This window comes from Haliotis cracherodii, unplaced genomic scaffold, assembly GCF_022045235.1.
Source record: "Haliotis cracherodii isolate W230 unplaced genomic scaffold, xgHalCrac1.p SCAF_3, whole genome shotgun sequence".
Taxonomy (NCBI): Eukaryota; Metazoa; Mollusca; class Gastropoda; order Lepetellida; family Haliotidae; genus Haliotis; species Haliotis cracherodii.
The window spans coordinates 25,828,143-25,846,403 of record NW_027266286.1 but is presented as its reverse complement, the minus strand read 5'-3'; the positions used below and the strand labels follow the sequence as shown (position 1 = coordinate 25,846,403).

Sequence of the window (18,261 nt, the reverse complement as noted above, 5' to 3'; positions counted from 1 at the left end):
CAAGCAGCCACACAAACACACACATGTACATGCACGTCGCTATATAAGTGCAATAATCTTGGACGCGACGTTAAACCCAATTTCACCTCACCTCACCTCAACTTACGTGACAGAAACCTTTCCGGCATATATGTGTCGTTCTCCCATGGTTACTGTCAGTTACGGCTCACTCACGATATACGGCTCTGGCAAGGTGACAAGGTCCAATTGCCCTGGAGGCGGTTGTCCATGTGAGACTCGCCTCTGACTTATAAACTGACATGCCGTCATATCAACAAGCAAACACATTTACTATCGGGATATTTCTTGAACTTCTGTCTCCAGGTTTATATTTACAATCATTTTGCAACCTCGATGAGCCAGCAAGGGCCATTTCCCTCCGCATCTTCATTTCTCCGTGCACCTCCATGCCGAAATAATCAAACTAAACATCGCACCAACATATTGAAACACGCACCTGTTCTTACGACGACATAGAACCCAAAATGTAAAGTGAATTTTGCTATGCTGAAATAACATACATGTATAAAGCTATTGGTTTTCAGAACCGGAATACAGTGACGGTGTATATTTTGGCTTATACTTTTAATTAGTAAAAAATATCTGGTTTTGCAGCTGTAGCTGAAAAACAATATCTGGTCTAAAACAACATGCCCCAACCCGAATATCAAATAGTCCGTCCCTATAGTGAAGGTCCGTGAGTGTATGGGGGATCTTCTCAAATAGTCAGTCCATAAAGTAAAGGTCCGTGAGTGTATGGGAGATCTTCTCAAATAGTCCGTCCATAAAGTGAAGGTCCGTGAGTGTATGGGAGATCTTCTCAAATAGTCAGTCCATAAAGTGAAGGTCCGTGAGTGTATGGGAGATCTTCTCAAATAGTCAGTCCCTATAGTGAAGGTCCGTGAGTGTATGGGAGATCTTCTCAAATAGTCCGTCCATAAAGTGAAGGTCCGTGAGTGTATGGGAGATCTTCTCAAATAGTCAGTCCATAAAGTGAAGGTCCGTGAGTGTATGGGAGATCTTCTCAAATAGTCAGTCCATAAAGTGAAGGTCCGTGAGTGTATGGGGGATCTTCTCAAATAGTCAGTCCCTATAGTGAAGGTCCGTGAGTGTATGGGAGATCTTCTCAAATAGTCCGTCCATAAAGTGAACGTCCGTGAGTGTATGGGAGATCTTCTCAAATAGTCAGTCCCTAAAGTAAAGGTCCGTGAGTGTATGGGAGATCTTCTCAAATAGTCATTACGTCCTTCATCCTGATACAAATGTGATATGTTCCTTCAAACATGAGTGGGGCGGTCGGGTAGCCAAGTGGTTCAAGCGTTCGCTCGACCCGGGTTCAATTCCCGACATGGACAGCCTCCGTGGTCAAGTGGTAGAGCGTCCGCCCGGAGAGCGGAGGGTCCGGGGTTCGATCCACGGCCGCGTCATACGTTAAAAGATAGTACTTGTTGTTGCCCTGTCTGGTGCTCGGCATTAAGGGGTTAATACAAGGACTAGTCGGCTCGGAGTCAGTATACTGTGTCTGAGTGGGGTATTCATGTTAAAACTGGGCATGGTATCTCAGTGAGCTAGCACTATAAATCGGCATCAGTCCGGACTAGTACAAGCAGCCACACAAACACACACACGTACATGCACGTCGTTATATAAGTGACGTTAAACCCCATTTCACCTCACCTCACCCTTGTCATTCTAGCATGTACAGCTTGGGTCACATTTGACTTTACTTTGAACAAGCTTTAATCAACACACCGTGGTTGGTGTGGTGAACCTGGAACACACTGTTAAAGGCGGTGTAACTCACTCTTCACATACCCGATGGGACACTGCTTTTAGGTGCCAAATAATAGAGCTGACATCATGTCTTCTAATTTCTAACTGCCAATCATACGCCTCACGTGCTTTTCACAAATTATTTCAGATTTCAATGGTGATATTCACGGGGTATTTCCTCCTTGACGATGACCCAATGTTTACAGCCAGGACCGCGTTTGCCGTAATATCTGCACTCAATCTTCTTCGGCTTGCTATTAACCAGGCCCCGGATATAATGAACGATATTCACTGTGTAAGTGAAATCCCTTATCCTTCTTTCTCTTCCACGGTATGTATACTTATTTGGGTGCTACGGGGGTGCTACCACTATTTAAGCCCAATGGTACATTTTCGAGACTAATTATTTTATTTTATAGACGTTTTATGTTTTATTTAATGGGCGGTGAGTTATACGGGATATTAATTCAATTTCTTACTTTAATTGAGAAATGTCGGTTTGTGTTTTATCATTTATGTGAAGAGATTTTCGTGGATGTAATGACCTTAAATTTCGTGATTAATACCACTTTTAATAATCTGACGAAACAAATATGAATATTGTTACTTACGTGTGTTTCTATATATCTTCATTTCAGATTAATCTTTCAATCAAAAGAATAGAAACCTTCTTGTGTGAGAGTGACTTCAAGTCTGTCAGAGGTGGCGATACAGAACCAAGCGGTAAAAACACTGGTGTACCATTTGTGTAGGGAGCACGGGTCTCTCAAGCAGAGTTGCAGTTTCATCGCTGAGTCGAGCAAGAATGAGTGAGTGAGTGAGTGAGTGAGTTGGGTTTAACGCCGCCTTTAACAGTATTCCAGTTATATAAAGGCGTGTCGGCTTAATGTGGGAGGAAAGCCCGAAGTGATGCAGGTCTCAGACGTTTACCACTTCGGTGAAACCCACGAGCACGGGTATGGTGCTGACAAACCTAGAAACATAATCGGGACGAACCGGGATTCGAACCCACAATCATAGTTTTGTCAATCGCGGCGCTTTAGATGACTTGGCCACCCGTGCCCCCGAGTCGAGCAAGAATCAGATAATCTTGGGTTCGAATCCAAGATTCGCACTGTTTATAATTCATGGTCTGTTAGAACCACACCCTTGGTCACATCACACCTCTGTACCAGCATCGCTTTGGGCCTATCTCCGATATGAAGCTGTCAGGTCGAGGTATAACTGAAATTCTCTCTATGTGGCGTTGATCCCAACTCACTCAAGTGGGTGGGTGTGGTTTTAACAATTTACCAGCGGAGGACACCAGAAATGGGTAACACACCTTGTACCATGAAGAGCGTACACTGTAACCACCAACCCCTTGAAATAAAGCAAGTGATAGTAGTTTACCACAGGTATCGCGTATGGTGGGATTCGAACTTACAATCTGTTACACATGTTTCTTATTGTCTCTTTTATACCAGAAAGGAAGACTTCCGGTTTTTCTTGTTTTACTTTGTATAGAATGTATATTCTTATTTGCTAAGTATACAAACACAGTGGAGAATATTATTAGAGGTGAGGTGAAATTGGGTTTAACGTCGCGTCGAAGATTAATGCACTTATATATAGTGTGTGTGTGTGTGTGGCTGCTTGTACTAGTCCGGACTGATGGTGATTTATAGTGCTAGCTCACTGAGATACCATGCCCAGTTTAACAGGAATACCCGACTCAGACACAGTATACTGACTCCGAGCCGACCAGTCCTTGTTTTAGCCCCTTAATGCCGAGCACCAGACAGGGTAAGAACAAGTACCATCTATTAACGTCTTTTGGTATGACGCGGCCGGGGATCGAATCCCGGACCTACCGCTCTCCGGGCGGACGCTCTACCACTAGACCACGGAGGCAGTCCGTAATATTATTGGAGGTTAGATATTTCGCAGGCATACAATTTAAATGCGCAGTGATCTTTTCACTGGGTAAATAATTTGTCATTTGTTTGAACATGCATGGAGGCTTAAGTTTTATCATTTTTTTTCATTTGTCAACCATTTGGACATTGCTTATTAGTATTCTTGCTATCATTACAGATGCTGCAATCGAGATTACAAACGGCCATTTTACTTGGGATTCAAATACAGCACAAACGTTAAGCAAGTATGTTATTTATAAAAAAAATATTATTTCAACAAACAAACTTTCTTGACCTTTTATTCTATCTTTGAAAGATATCTGTAAATACGTACACAAACACGTTTGACCAATATGAACACAGATATATGAATTTCTTGCCAGTGTGAACCTGAGCATCCCCGAGGGGAGTCTGGTGGCTGTGGTCGGGCATGTGGGGGCGGGCAAATCTTCACTGGTAGCAGCAGTGCTGGGGGAGATCCAGAAGGTTAAAGGCCATCTCAGTGTCCAGGTATGCTAAAAAAATAAGAGCTCAAACAAAATATTTTCATCAAAATACGTAGAATACGTAGTATCTTCTCAATGCCCAGGTATGTTCATTTGCTATAAGCGCTATGCAAAAAAAGGGTTAAAAAATCAAACATCTTCAGTACGTTTTCTTAATACCCACTGTGACATTTCTGTAAAATAATTTACCAAATTTTATGTTCACATCTTAGGTTTCCATTTTTTTCATGACAAGAGAAACTGATAGAATAACGTTTATCCACCGTGCAGGGTCGTGTAGCCTATGTGCCCCAACAAGCCTGGATCCAGAACGACACCTTGCAGAACAACATCCTGTTTGGGAAACCCATGAACAGGCAGCTGTATAAAACAGTGATCCAGGCATGTGCTCTTCAACCTGATATAGATATGCTATCTGCTGGAGATCTCACGGAGATCGGGGAAAGAGTGAGTAGTCATATTGTTTACACAAGGAAAAGGATTGTGAAGGCAAATATTCATTCTTTTCAAAATGATATAAGGATTTCTCCAATGCTTCAACAAGGAAGGGGAACATATATTGGCACATATTTTAAGCAATGGGCTAGTGTTCATTTAATTTATTTTTTTCTAATGTGATTAACATTGCAATATAATACAAATTAAACTGGCCCATGTGCATTTTAAGGTATCAAACATTCTGCTGTATAAATCACGATATTATGACAGTAACTCCGTGTGAGAACATACGCTTGTGCCTTGCTTGTTAAGAAAATATATACTATATATTGTCAATAAATGATACCAGTAATATGAGCTATTTACACTTGAAATACAAGTATTGCAGAAAACATGCTACACTTTTCGCAAACACTTGGTGTCATCACTGATTTTCTGTGATCCACTCCTATAGTTTTTCCTGCTATTTTGCCTTTTACGCCCAATGAAATGGGTTTCGTCGGATAATCGAGACTGGTTATTCTCTGTCGTAGACGGGTTATATTGCATAATGATTGATAAAATAAATAGTGTGGGAGTTTTCAGAAGTAACTGGTGAAGAAAGGTAGGTATACTACTCAAAAGAAGTTAAGGATCACCTGATTATTTCGTATTACTATACATGTAGTTAATCTCTCATGTCATGACAGATTAACTTTTCCATTATGAAAGAATCGGGTGATCCTTTACTTCTTTCTTTTGAGTAGTATACATCGCTGTAAATAAGGCATACATTTTACATAGTGGCACTGTATATTTAGAATTAATAACCAACTACGTATGTGGCATGGTTACAAATAAAGGTGACCTATTTATAAAGTGATAATCTATAAAGTCATCATTATATCCACGTAAGTATTGGACAGAGTGACATAGTCCCTGTCTCCATGAATATCAAAATCATTTTTCATTTGTGTATTATGTTTATCTTGCAAAAGGCTATCAACATCTATTGTTGAATTCTCCAGTTAGAGATATATGCCACTTGTTACATACAGTCAAGGTATACTGAAGAGGTCTACTTAAAATACATCATCAGGTATATGACCCATTTGTACATGTATGGCAATGCAGATACCATACAATTAATAAAGATTTCAATACATCTATCTGTACATCGTCTTCTTCAAAGTTGCTCTTAATTTCGTTGTTCTCTTCAGCATAAGAATATGAACAGAACAGAACAGAAATTTATTCATGAAAAAGACTTGGGCTTTGGCCCCTCGTCTAACAGATACAACAAAAATATATATATTGACAATGGAGGTAGGACACTATTTCATATTTACTGTAAGCAGGATTTAATATATTTAGAAATGTATAACAGTTGTGTTTTACAACACAACTGTGCAGTTTATCACGAAAGAGGCAAAGGTGTCCAGACTTGATACATTCTATTGGTAAGAAAATTTCAGTTGGTTATGTGTTCATCGAAGAGATGATTATATGATAAATGCCCTTTATCAGTAGACATTGAGTGTGTGAGTGAGTTTGGTTTTACGCTACTTTTAGCAATATAACAGCAATATCACGGCAAAGGACACCAGAAATGGGCTTCACGCATTGTACCCATCTCGGGAATCGAACCCGGGTCTTCGGCGTGACGAGCAAACGCTTTAACCACTAGGCTACCCGACCGCCCCCAATTCAAGACAGAAGCAGAGAGTATTTACAGCCAGATCTGTCAACAACATTGTCTTGTTTTGTATTTGTTTCCTGTCTTGTCTTCAGGGCATCAACTTGAGTGGAGGACAGAAGCAGAGAGTGTCTCTAGCCAGAGCTGTCTACAACGATGCTGACATCTATCTGCTGGATGACCCACTCAGTGCTGTCGACAGTCATGTGGGGAAACACATCTTTGACAAAGTCATTAAAGGGATACTTAGGAATAAAGTGAGATTATGAAAACTATTTGTACCAGTTGTTTAAAAAACAGTATCCAGTGGTCCATTCAGTTCGTGTTTACATGACTTCACATTGTGTTATTGTGTCATGATAATGTGGAGTTCTTGAACCTTAACATTATGATTTTTTGTTGGAGGATTTAAATAAGAGTGATGAGACGAGGACTGTGTACAACGCACAGGTCACAAATCTGGTGACGTAAAGCAACGTTGGGAACGGATAGTAGGTGGATGGGTAACGTTCAGCTTGCCTCAGTCCTTACCCACACTGAAGCACATGATACATATGGTGTCTACTAGGCAAGTGACTTTGTTCGAAATATGCCTCTGTTCACTCAGCAGTAAATGGGTACCCGGTAGGGTGAGATCGGAATGTTACTGTTAACCTTTCAGCACCTCATTGGCCGCTTGGGCTGAATACGACCCAGGCTGATGAGAATGAGTGTTTTTCACAGTGCTCCATTGCCTGGGGTAATACTATCGTGTATCCAAGCACCTGCCAAGTTGGAAGTCAGGAGCTTTGTAAATGCATGTTATTGACATGGCTTACTCATTAAAATACATAGTACCAGCATCACTACTTTCATTTTGACATATGATTGCAGGTCGTGGTGTTGGTAACCCACAATCTGCGTTACCTACCTGGCGTTGACAACATCGTGGTTGTGGGGGACGGCACAGTTGCAGAGACGGGGTCGTTCCGCGACCTCCTCAACAGTGACGGTGTGTTCACACGTGTGCTGCGATCCTACTTGGTGGATTATGAGGACAACCGAACATGTATTGAAGGTGAATAGAGAATAATGCAAAAAAGGAGCAAAATTCTAGTGTATGTATACTTGTAAAGCAGAATGTATTGGTATGTCATCACAAAGGATCCATCCATTCACGAACGAACACCCCAGGAATCTCTTTAAAGACTGCACCAAGTGTTAGCTAAACAGAAGAGTTCTCCCTGCCCCTGCTGTGAGAGTCAAGTTTATTTGATGTTCTTAATTACTGAACTGTCAAATCCGTATGTTATTCTGATGAACCACGACCCCGCTTGTTTAATCAGCGGATGGGCAGGTTTCACCACGTAATCCCATAGATCAAACAACTGTTTTCGTTGAGGAGCTGTGAAGTCTTTTAACAGCAAATTATTATTTAAAAACAAATTTAAAAAGATTTATGTATTATTTTGATATTTATTGTTTTGTAAGATAATATCGCATATTATTACAAAATGGTAACTAAATCATGTCTATGTTACTTGCATAAAACCTAAACCTAAATGTTGTTGGAACTTTTGCTGTTTCTAGCTATAGGATGACAGTAACACACGTTCCCTGATTTTCAACAATGAAACAATGGAATGAGATATAATTTTGATCCACTGACATACTTTACACCGCTATTTATTTCTTCTCTTACGCCCAATTGAATCTGTTTCGTCGGATAATCGAGACTGGTTACTCTCTGGCATTGACGTTTTATGTATACATGAAAACACGAATAGTTCATGAGTGTATGTTAATTTAATAATTTTATTTTTTTATGTTTTACGTTGTTTTACATTTCCATCGCAGATTTTGAATCTGAAGGTAACATCAATCTAGATTCAGACCTAAAGTCGAAGTTGAAAAGATTGGACAGGTTGGTAAAACTGTTTATATGTGTGATATTGAATCATGTGTGATATTAGTCTTCAACAAATATTTATATGGGCACATTTTACATGTATTACACAACTGGGTGCCGATTACAAAGCGATCTTAGTGCTAAGATGATCGTAACTCCCGTACCTTAACATAGGCTTACGACAGTCTTAGCGCTATGGTTGTTTTGTACAACCGTCCCTGGTCAACTGTCAGCATGATTCAAATGTACATCTACCATAATCGACGTGTCACCGCCCACCAACTCCAGCGTTCGTTACCTTGAGTGCGGTGTGTTCTATGTGTATGTTTCCTTTCAAGTGAAGATCTGTCTGAAAACCAACACTTCAGACGTCAGGCTTCAAAGATTTCCAGACAGGGCCCCAGACATCTGTCAACTTCGTCTGAAGACAAACCAGAGACTACTGGTCGTTATGTGAAGGAAGAAGAAATCGCTGAACCAGATGCCAAGGTATGTAATAAATACTTATCGGCGATGGACTGTAAAATATCGAGTTTGGACCAGCCATTCCAGTGATTGATATTAAAAACTTCGATCAGCGCAATTGGGATACGATGACAAAGAATCAACCAATTCACGGAGTCTGACCATGCAATCTATTTAGTTGCCTCTTACGACAAGCATTGGTTGCTTGGGATCTATAGTCCCTCCCAGAATCTCCCCGGGTCAGTATTTCCTGTTTATTTTGACAAAATGATATTACTTCATGTTGTAATAGCGCTAAGGAAATCTGTTAACGTCAGTTGTAAGTGAGGGTGCGGCGGAGTAGCCAAATGGTTTAGGCTCAAGCTCGTTACACCGAAGTCAAGGTTCGATTCCCCACATGGACACAGTGTGAGGATCCCCGCAGTGATATTTCTGGAACATTGCTGAAAGCGGCTCAAAACCATACTCACTCACCTTAGCGTGATACCATACCCATGCTTTGTGGACTAACAGCTCAACTGAGTCTGAAAGCAGCTCAAAACCATACTCACTCACCTTAGCGTGATACCATACCAATGCTTTGTGGACTAATAGCTAAACTGAGGCTGAGAGCGGCTCAAAACAATACTCACTCACCTTAGCGTGATACCATACCCATGCTTTTTGGACTAATAGCTCAACTGAGGCTGAAAGCGGCTCAAAACCATACTCACTCACCTTAGCGTGATACCATACCCATGCTTTGTGGACTAATAGCTCAACTGAGGCTGAAAGCGGCTCAAAACCATACTCACTCACCTTAGCGTGATACTCTACCCATGCTTTGTGGACTAATAGCTCAACTGAGGCTGAAAGCGGCTCAAAACCATACTCACTCACCTTAGCGTGATACCATACCCAAGCTTTGTGGACTAATAGCTCAACTGAGGCTGAAAGCGGCTCAAAACCTTACTCGTCGGTTCATGGGCGTCTGTTTACACAACATAACAGTATGTTCGTTTATGCATCAAATCAATCTTATATATCTCTTGAATATGAGCAATTCTTCATATGTTAACCAACATATATGGTATTCGCGTTCCTTTGTAGGAGAAGTGGTCAATGCTTCGCAAGTACATCTACGCTTATGGCGAGTGGAACTTAGTGTTTCTGCTTGTGTTTTATGCCATGTACTACATCTCATGGGTGGGAGCCAACTTGATGCTTGTAAGATGGACAAATGATCCTCGTCTCCAACACGTCAACGACAGTAACCGCAGCGTTTTGGATAGAGACGTTGTGTGGAGGACAAACATGATCTACCTCAGCATCTACAGCTCTCTCGGAGTTGCATTGTGTAAGTATACTGTGAGTGAGTTAGTTGGTTTTCACGCCGCTTTTAGCAATTTGTCAGGCGGGGACATCCGAAACGGGCCCGAAATGGGCTTCACTCTTTGTATCCCTTATGGGGAACTGAACCCGGATCTTCTTCCTGATGGGCAAACGCTCTAAGCACCAGGCTACCTCTCCGCCGGATGTGTGCCATGAAAGAGTGAGTGAGTGAGTTGGGTTTAACGCCACTTTTAACAGTATTCCAGTTATATGACGGCGTGTCAGCTTAATGTGGGAGGAAACCCGAAGCGATGCAGGTCTCAGACGTTTACCACTTCAGTGAAACCCACGAGCACGGGTATGGTGCTGACAAACCTAGAAACATAATTGGGGCGAACCGGGATTCGAACCCACACTCATAGGTTTCTGGTATGCCCAAAGGACGCTACTCTAAACAGCGAATCGCAGCGCCTTATACGACTGGGCCACTCGTGCCCCCACCTTGAAAGAACTTGATATAACCTAATATTACAACTTAAGATGCAAGAGGCTGCAGTTATTGCGTGATACCAGAGGTAATGTTACGGTCAATAACTATAACTATAAGAGCTATAATTACAGAAAAGTGCAAGGAACTAGGTAACTAGAATATAGGTAACTACGTTAGTCAGCAATTACAGGTCACTACATATGTATAGGCCTTTACAGGTGATCAGAGCATTCCCGGAAAATTGGGGCTTCATAAGCTCTGGGAATACGGTATAAGGATCTGTACCGAAACGTTGCCTTTATAGTAAATAATGAAGTTGTTATCCATAAATCATTTCTACTTTGCCAACCAAAGTAGGTTCATGTGTCAAAACACCTCCGCCCCTACCCCGCCACACATACTCACTTCACATCACCGCAAATGGATATCCAACAATCTAACACATATTGTTTATATGTGTCTGAAAGCCATATTGTCGCCTTCATATTTCAGCCGTCTTTATTCTTCTTTACGCCTACATGATGTCCCGTGGCGTCGTGCGTGCCTCCAAAGATCTCCACAGTAAGATGCTGACGAATATTCTCAAGTCACCAATGGAATTCTTCGACACAACTCCAGTTGGCAGAATAACCAATCGTTTCTCACATGACATGAAGGTCATTGACGACGAGATGCCCATGTGTCTGGAGTTCTGGCTTGACGGCACGGTCAACGTTGTGACGTCAATGATGGTGGTGGTGTACAGCACGCCACAGACGGTGTTAGTTCTCATTCCTGTCTTGTACGTCTACAGGTCACTGCATGTATGTATGCTGCAATGTCATGTCTTTTTCAAACCAGAATTCCTTGAACCATTAGTAGTATTCTATCTTCTAAGCTACTTAATGACTTGCTTTCATTCTTTGATAATACGTGACCTGTGAAGATCCGGGGTAGAATAGGTCTTCAGCAACCCATGCTTGCCGTAAAAGGCGACTATGCTTGTCGTAAGAGGCATCTAACGGGATCGGGTGGTCAGACCCGCTGACTTGGTTGATACATGTCATCGATTCCAATTGTATGAAACGATGCTCATGATATTAATCACTGGATTGTCTGGTCCAGACTCGATTATTTACAAACCGCCGTCATATAGCTGGAATATTGCTGAGTGCGGCGTTAAAAAACAAATCCAACCAACCAATGATAATACGTCATCTTCAAGTTACTGCAGAGGGGATTATTTCCTAGCCATCTGCACAAAGCGACCGTAGCAACGACTCATGTATCGGTGGGTGGCTTAGTGTTACGTCGCTTTGATAAGTATCTCAGTTAATCACGGCTTGTCTGGTATATATGGAAGGGGAGCCCGCAGTGAATATCACTTTGGTGAAGCCAATTAGGACGTGCATCTGGGATTTCACCCAACAATTGTTGGTTTCTTGCACCTGATGGACACTGTACGCAACTCTGGCATCCCGACCACAATTGGTTGGGCAATTATACGTCATTGAACTCCGACCAGTTTCACGAATACCTGTTGCACTGTATTTTTTAGTTGTTCCTAAAGGACGTTCTTTTATTTGTCCTTTCACCAGCGTACGAATATTGACAGCACTAAAGTGATGAGTATGTCATTACAGGGTGATGAGCCCACATGTTTTCCACTTTGGTAAAGCCTACGAGCATAGGTATGATGCTAACATACAACGAATCACATTCAGGGCGAATATGGGATTCGAACCATCAATCATTGGATTCTGGGACCATACATGCACAACTCGGAACAGCGAATCCCGATGCCTCAATCGAGTGGAGACTCGTTCCTCACAAATATTCCTACTCCCAACTGTAAGATGGACAGCTATTACAAGAGGGACATAGACGTCTTTGAATGCTGACCTGTTTCACGAATACCTGTTGCTACGTATCACTGTATTTTATTAATTATTACCAAAGTAGGCTTTTGAAATTTTCCTTTCACCTTTTCTCTTTATTTGTAACAGACATACACATGTTGACCACGTGATGAGGATGACATTATTCATCCTACTGTTGACTATCCCAGGCCTTTACAATGTACTTGTTGTATTCATAGAGTGAGTGAGTGACTGACTGTTCACACGCTTAGTTCCGATTCACTTACAGAAATATTACAACACTGCCAAAAACCGACTCAGCAGATTAACGGTAACGGCAAAGTCTCCCATGGAGAGCCACTTCACTGAGTCCGTCATGGGGGCAGAGATCATTCGTGCTTTTGGTGATCAACAAAGGTTTGCTAACAAGATGCAAGATACCATTGACCATTATCACAAAATGAGAATCTGTGGGAGAGTCGCTTACAGGTAAGTGAGACTATTGTTTTCAATCAGTGCTTCAATACATTCATTCCCTTTCTCTCAGAGGGAGGAGCCACAATATTTCAGTTAACCTGAACGCATTAATTTTCAAAAAGTCCAGTACGTCCAGTGAATTATTGGTTTGGGGGTAAATCTGAGAATTAACCTTTCTCCGTGACTTTGATTAAAGTGACAAACGTCGAGGACCTGTATCACATCAGAGTTTCCAAGCCATATTGCCATGATGTAACCGGGGCGGTCGGGTAGCCTAGTGGTTAAAGCGTTCGATCGTCACGCCGAAGACCCGGGTTCGATTCCCGACATGGGTACAATGTGTGAAGCCCATTTCTGGTGTCCCCCGCCGTGATATTGCTGGAATGTTGTTAAATGCGGTGTAAAACCATACTCACTCACTCACTGATGTAACTGAAATAATGTTCAAAGCAGCGATAAGCCTAGCCTCCACCAACCTTTACCGCATCCGTGGTCAAGTGGTAGAGCGTCTACTCGGAGAGCGGAAGGTCGGGGTTCGATCCCCCGCCGCGTCATACCAAAAGGCGTTAAAAGATGGTACTTGTTGTTACCCTGCCTGGCGCCCGGAATTTAAGGAGTAAAGCAAGGACTGGTGGGCTCGGAGTCAGTATACTTTGTGTGAGTGGGGTAATCATGTTAAACTGCGACATGGTATCTCGGTGGGCTGGCACTATTAAATCGGCACATGCACGTCGCTGTTTAAGTGCAATAATCTTAAACGCGACGTTAAACCCCATTTAACTTCACATCCATCCACCTGCCCTCCTGTCATAGGGGGCGGTCGGATAGCCTAGTGGTTAAAGCGTTAGCTCGTCACGCCGAAGACCCGGGTTCGATTCCCGACATGGGTACAATGTGTGAAGCCCATTTCTGGTGTCCCCCGCCGTGATATTGCTGGAATATTGCTAAAAGCGGCGTAAAACCTCACTCACTCACTCCTGTCATAGATCCTGTACTTCAACAGTTGGGAAACTATTCATTTTTCCAAAGCTATATGGTATGTATTGTGTAGATGGATTGGGGTCCAGATGATCGGCGTTGGTAATGCACTATGTGGAGCCTCCTGTCTACTGAGGAGTTTTACGAAAGGAGCCACATCAGCAGCCATGATGGGTCTGGGGACTACATTCTCATTACAGGTAGTACAGAACAACATAGACAAGGTATAAGAATAAAACATCATAAGAACACCCGAAGTGTTCAAGAGTGTCAAGAAAATAATTGTTTTTGTATTAAGAACAAAAAATCCCAACCACCTACACCAACCTGAATATTAAATGGTCTGCCCCCAGTTCTGAAATCTTACCCGTTTTATATACTATGTTTTTCAGTTGAAAGGGGACATGAGATGGCTTATGAGCTTGCAGAGTGACCTGGAAACCAATTTAATATCAATGGAGAGAATCACACAGTATATTCACAGTCCTAATGAGGTATGTCCGATCACTCATGGTCCTCAGAAAGTATAAAAAAGCTACTTTAATTGCGATTACTGAGTTCAAAGCTGTAGTTGCTCAGTGAAGAATAAAGAAGTGCTATTTTGTCAGGAATATGCTTACGAAGAGCCACTTAGTATCCTTAACACAAAAATTCAAAGAAATTCAATGCCCCTTTGACAGGATTCGTGGAGGAAGAATGGTTCTCAGCTTCCACGGAACTGGCCGGAAAGAGGCAGGCTGGAGTTCCACAACTACAGCCTCCGATACAGTCGGGGCGGGGACCTGGTGCTGAGGAACATCTCATTTACCGTACATGGAGGGGAGAAGGTGGGTGGAATGTCTCATTTATCGTACATGGAGGGGAGAAGGTGGGTGGGACGTCTCATTTACTGTACATGGAGGGGAGAAGGTAGGTGAAATGACTCATTTACTGTACATGGAGGGGAGAAGGTGGGTGGAATGTCTCATTTACTGTACATGAAGGGGAGAAAGTGGGTGGAATGTCTCATTTACTGTACATGGAGGGGAGAAGGTGGGTGGAATGATTCATTTACTGTACATGGAGGGGAGAAGGTGGGTGAAATGACTCATTTACTGTACATGGAGGGGAGAAGGTGGGTGAAATGACTCATTTACTGTACATGGAGGGGAGAAGGTGGGTGGAATGTCTCATTTACTGTACATGAAGGGGAGAAGGTGGGTGGAATGTCTCATTTACTGTACATGAAGGGGAGAAGGTAGGTGAAATGTCTCATTTACTGTACATGGAGGGGAGAAGGTGGGTGGAATGTCTCATTTACTGTACATGGATGGGAGAAGGTGGGTGGAATGTCTCATTTACTGTACATGGAGGGGAGAAGGTGGGTGGAATGTCTCATTTACTGTACATGAAGGGGAGAAGGTAGGTGAAATGACTCATTTACTGTACATGGAGGGGAGAAGGTAGGTGGAATGTCTCATTTACTGTACATGGAGGGGAGAAGGTGGGTGGAATGTCTCATTTACTGTACATGGAGGGGAGAAGGTGGGTGGAATGTCTCATTTACTGTACATGAAGGGGAGAAGGTAGGTGAAATGACTCATTTACTGTACATGGAGGGGAGAAGGTGGGTGGAATGTCTCATTTACTGTACATGGAGGGGAGAAGGTAGGTGAAATATCTCATTTGCTGAACTTATGCTATTTCCATTCACATACTGTTGCATTATTGTTATCTGTCATATGTCCAGGTCGGTGTTGTCGGCAGAACAGGAGCGGGTAAATCCTCCCTGATGCTCTCCCTTTTCCGTCTGGTGGAGCCAGCAGATGGCGCTATTGTCATAGACAGTGTAGACATTGCTGACATCGGACTTCATGATCTCAGGGAGAAACTTGCTATCATACCACAGGTAGTATCTGCCTTATAAGCATATCCGCACGGTATTGATATTAGTAACTTGCATATCGACATCCTTATCAGAAACAGCTCTCATTGATTTCTCATCGACTTCTCTATCTGATTTCAATATACCAAATCGAGACAATCGACAATTTAGGAAATTATCATTTTGCAACCCAAATTGTATTTTCGTTAATATTTCTCCATGCTATCTTCTTTTAGGACCCTGTGTTGTTTACGGGTCCGTTAAGGCTGAACCTTGACCCCCAAGACCTGTACTCGGACCAGGACATATGGTCGGCCTTGGACCACACCCACATCCGCCAGTTTGTCGAGTCCTTGCCTGACCTATTGCAGAGTGACTGTGGAGAGGGAGGAACCAACTTCAGGTAGGCCCTAATGATTATGTGTAGGACGCATTAAGCTTTCCTAATAGTTCACAGTTACAACCTGTCGTTGTCACTGAACGTTAATGTGCAGACCAAGGTCGCCAACATTATATATGATTCTTGGTTTGCTCTTTCTGTTATTTTTAGGTAACGGTCTTTGTGCTCTCCTTTCCCTGAAATTCCATTGACACAGCTCAGTATCACTCCAGCTCTCTCTCTCTCTCTCTCTCTCTCTCTCTCTCTCTCTCTCTCACTCACACACACACACACACACACACACACACACACACACATATGTATGTATGTATATGTATATATACTACTCAAAAGAAGTTAAGGATCACCCGATTCTTTCATAATGGTAAAGTTAATCTGTCATGACATGAGAGATTAACTATAGTAATATGAAAGAATCAGGTGATCCTTAACTTCTTTTGAGTAGTATATAATCAGTTTCCCACAGAAGTTGCCATGGCGTCATAATCTAGGGTGTTGTCTCTTGTTATATGATCACTTATGCTTACATCGTATCCCAGTGCGTGGATCGATTACCATGATGTCAGTCTCTGGATTGCCTGGTCCAGACTCGATTATTTACAGACCGCCGTCATATTGCTGGAATATATCTGAGTGTGGCGTTAAAAACAACAAACAAACAACAAGAATGTGTGTAATTGGAGAATTATTTCCCACACTTGGGCGTTGTGGGTTGTTTTCAAAAGGCAATTGTAAAGTTCCTTGGACAACCGTCTCGCACCGCATTGTCACTATAAAAGGTTTCGTCATTATCTATTTATGATACAAATATTTATTACTCTGGTGTCTGTTGAGGTGATGGTTAGCAACTACAGCAATCATCTCGTGAAATGACTTTATCTTTTTAACGATTTACAAAGTATACAAGCAGTTAAAAGGTAAATAAAAGCACCTTGATGACATATAACACATCTTTCTAGTTCTCTTCTGTTTTGACCCAGTCAGACTACTTTTGAAACAGTTGATGACTGTTCATGACTAATTTATTTATTACAGTGTCGGACAACGTCAACTATTCTGTATGACCAGAACGCTCTTGAAGAAATCCAAGATCCTTGTTCTGGACGAAGCTACAGCAGCCGTTGATATGGAAACAGATGACCTGATCCAGCAGACCATCAGGTCAGAGTTCAAGGACTGCACGGTGCTGACCATCGCCCACAGACTCAACACCGTCATGGACTACGACAGGTGGGGTGAAATTGTAGATATTGCTGAATGTGCTAAGGAAAGTATGTAAATATATAAGTGTATGAAATAGTTGTAATATGTGTCATTTTCGAGTTACCAAAGTCAAAAAGGGCGACAACTAGATCTTCGAATGAAGCAGTCAATCTTCTTGTCCATGCTCTTGTTCTTCTAAATATGAAGTGATTACACGTTGGATGTATTTCACGGTAATGATTAACACAGTACACAAGTGTATTATTATGGAATAAGACTGTTAGTATGGAAGTAATATGAGGGGAAATGGGGTTTAACATTGCAATGAAGGTTATTTCATTCATATAGGGACGTGCAAGCATGTGAAGGCACGGCTTCTTGTGCTAGTCTGGACTAATGTCGTTTTTTATGTCCATTGAGATACCGTGTTGCAGTATAACATTGAGGTCCCATTCACACATGATGATGACACCGAGCTGGCCAGTCCATTATCCCTTTAATGCCCATCTCCCCGAGGCAAGAGAGTTAATTGGCTTTAAAAGTCCATTTTCCACCCTTGTCGAACTAGCCTGGAATTCCTGGGCTCGATTGTAGCGTCACCAGTGGCTATTACCAGTTATTTCCCTTCTAAGCCTCTCCTATGGACCAATCAGATTCCACGTTTCGTATCACTTGCATTTGCTTCAAACAAAATGGCGGCGCCAAGTCAGGACGATCTGCTCGATACTCAAGATCTATATTGTGATCAAACGGTTCTTACATCGCGAAATGCACCAAATCACGTGAGCACCTTGATTGAAAACATGACAAGATTTTGAAAATATCTGTTGACAACGAGTTGGCGTTGCACATGCTTCGCAGATCCTGCAATATCGACCGAAATCTGCATGACAGTTTACGAACCGCATTTCGATTTCGTTGTGCGATATTGATTGGACTATGCAGACTCGTTAGTCCATCCAAATTGTAACTCCATTATACCAGTCTAGTTCGGCAAGGGTGGAAACTGGACTTTTATAGTCAGTTAACTCACTTGCCTCGGGAAGATGTTTAATGC

The 18,261-nt window shown here is 42.2% G+C and overlaps 1 protein-coding gene across 1 annotated transcript in view; it reads left to right on the top strand.

Annotated features, from left to right (window-relative positions):
* LOC139474001 (multidrug resistance-associated protein 1-like) overlaps window positions 1-18,261 on the top strand; it is a 28,650-nt gene that overhangs the window by 9,550 nt on the left and 839 nt on the right. Inside the window, exons 8-25 of the mRNA XM_071256861.1 lie at window positions 1,922-2,068; window positions 2,412-2,496; window positions 3,850-3,916; window positions 4,055-4,181; window positions 4,448-4,624; window positions 6,386-6,547; window positions 7,164-7,347; window positions 8,127-8,193; window positions 8,517-8,667; window positions 9,733-9,979; window positions 10,937-11,247; window positions 12,572-12,771; window positions 13,811-13,937; window positions 14,130-14,231; window positions 14,418-14,564; window positions 15,467-15,625; window positions 15,838-16,004; window positions 17,037-17,231. Coding sequence (XP_071112962.1) covers window positions 1,922-2,068; window positions 2,412-2,496; window positions 3,850-3,916; window positions 4,055-4,181; window positions 4,448-4,624; window positions 6,386-6,547; window positions 7,164-7,347; window positions 8,127-8,193; window positions 8,517-8,667; window positions 9,733-9,979; window positions 10,937-11,247; window positions 12,572-12,771; window positions 13,811-13,937; window positions 14,130-14,231; window positions 14,418-14,564; window positions 15,467-15,625; window positions 15,838-16,004; window positions 17,037-17,231 — 2,822 coding nt within the window. The remainder of the gene's footprint in view (window positions 1-1,921; window positions 2,069-2,411; window positions 2,497-3,849; window positions 3,917-4,054; window positions 4,182-4,447; window positions 4,625-6,385; window positions 6,548-7,163; window positions 7,348-8,126; window positions 8,194-8,516; window positions 8,668-9,732; window positions 9,980-10,936; window positions 11,248-12,571; window positions 12,772-13,810; window positions 13,938-14,129; window positions 14,232-14,417; window positions 14,565-15,466; window positions 15,626-15,837; window positions 16,005-17,036; window positions 17,232-18,261) is intronic.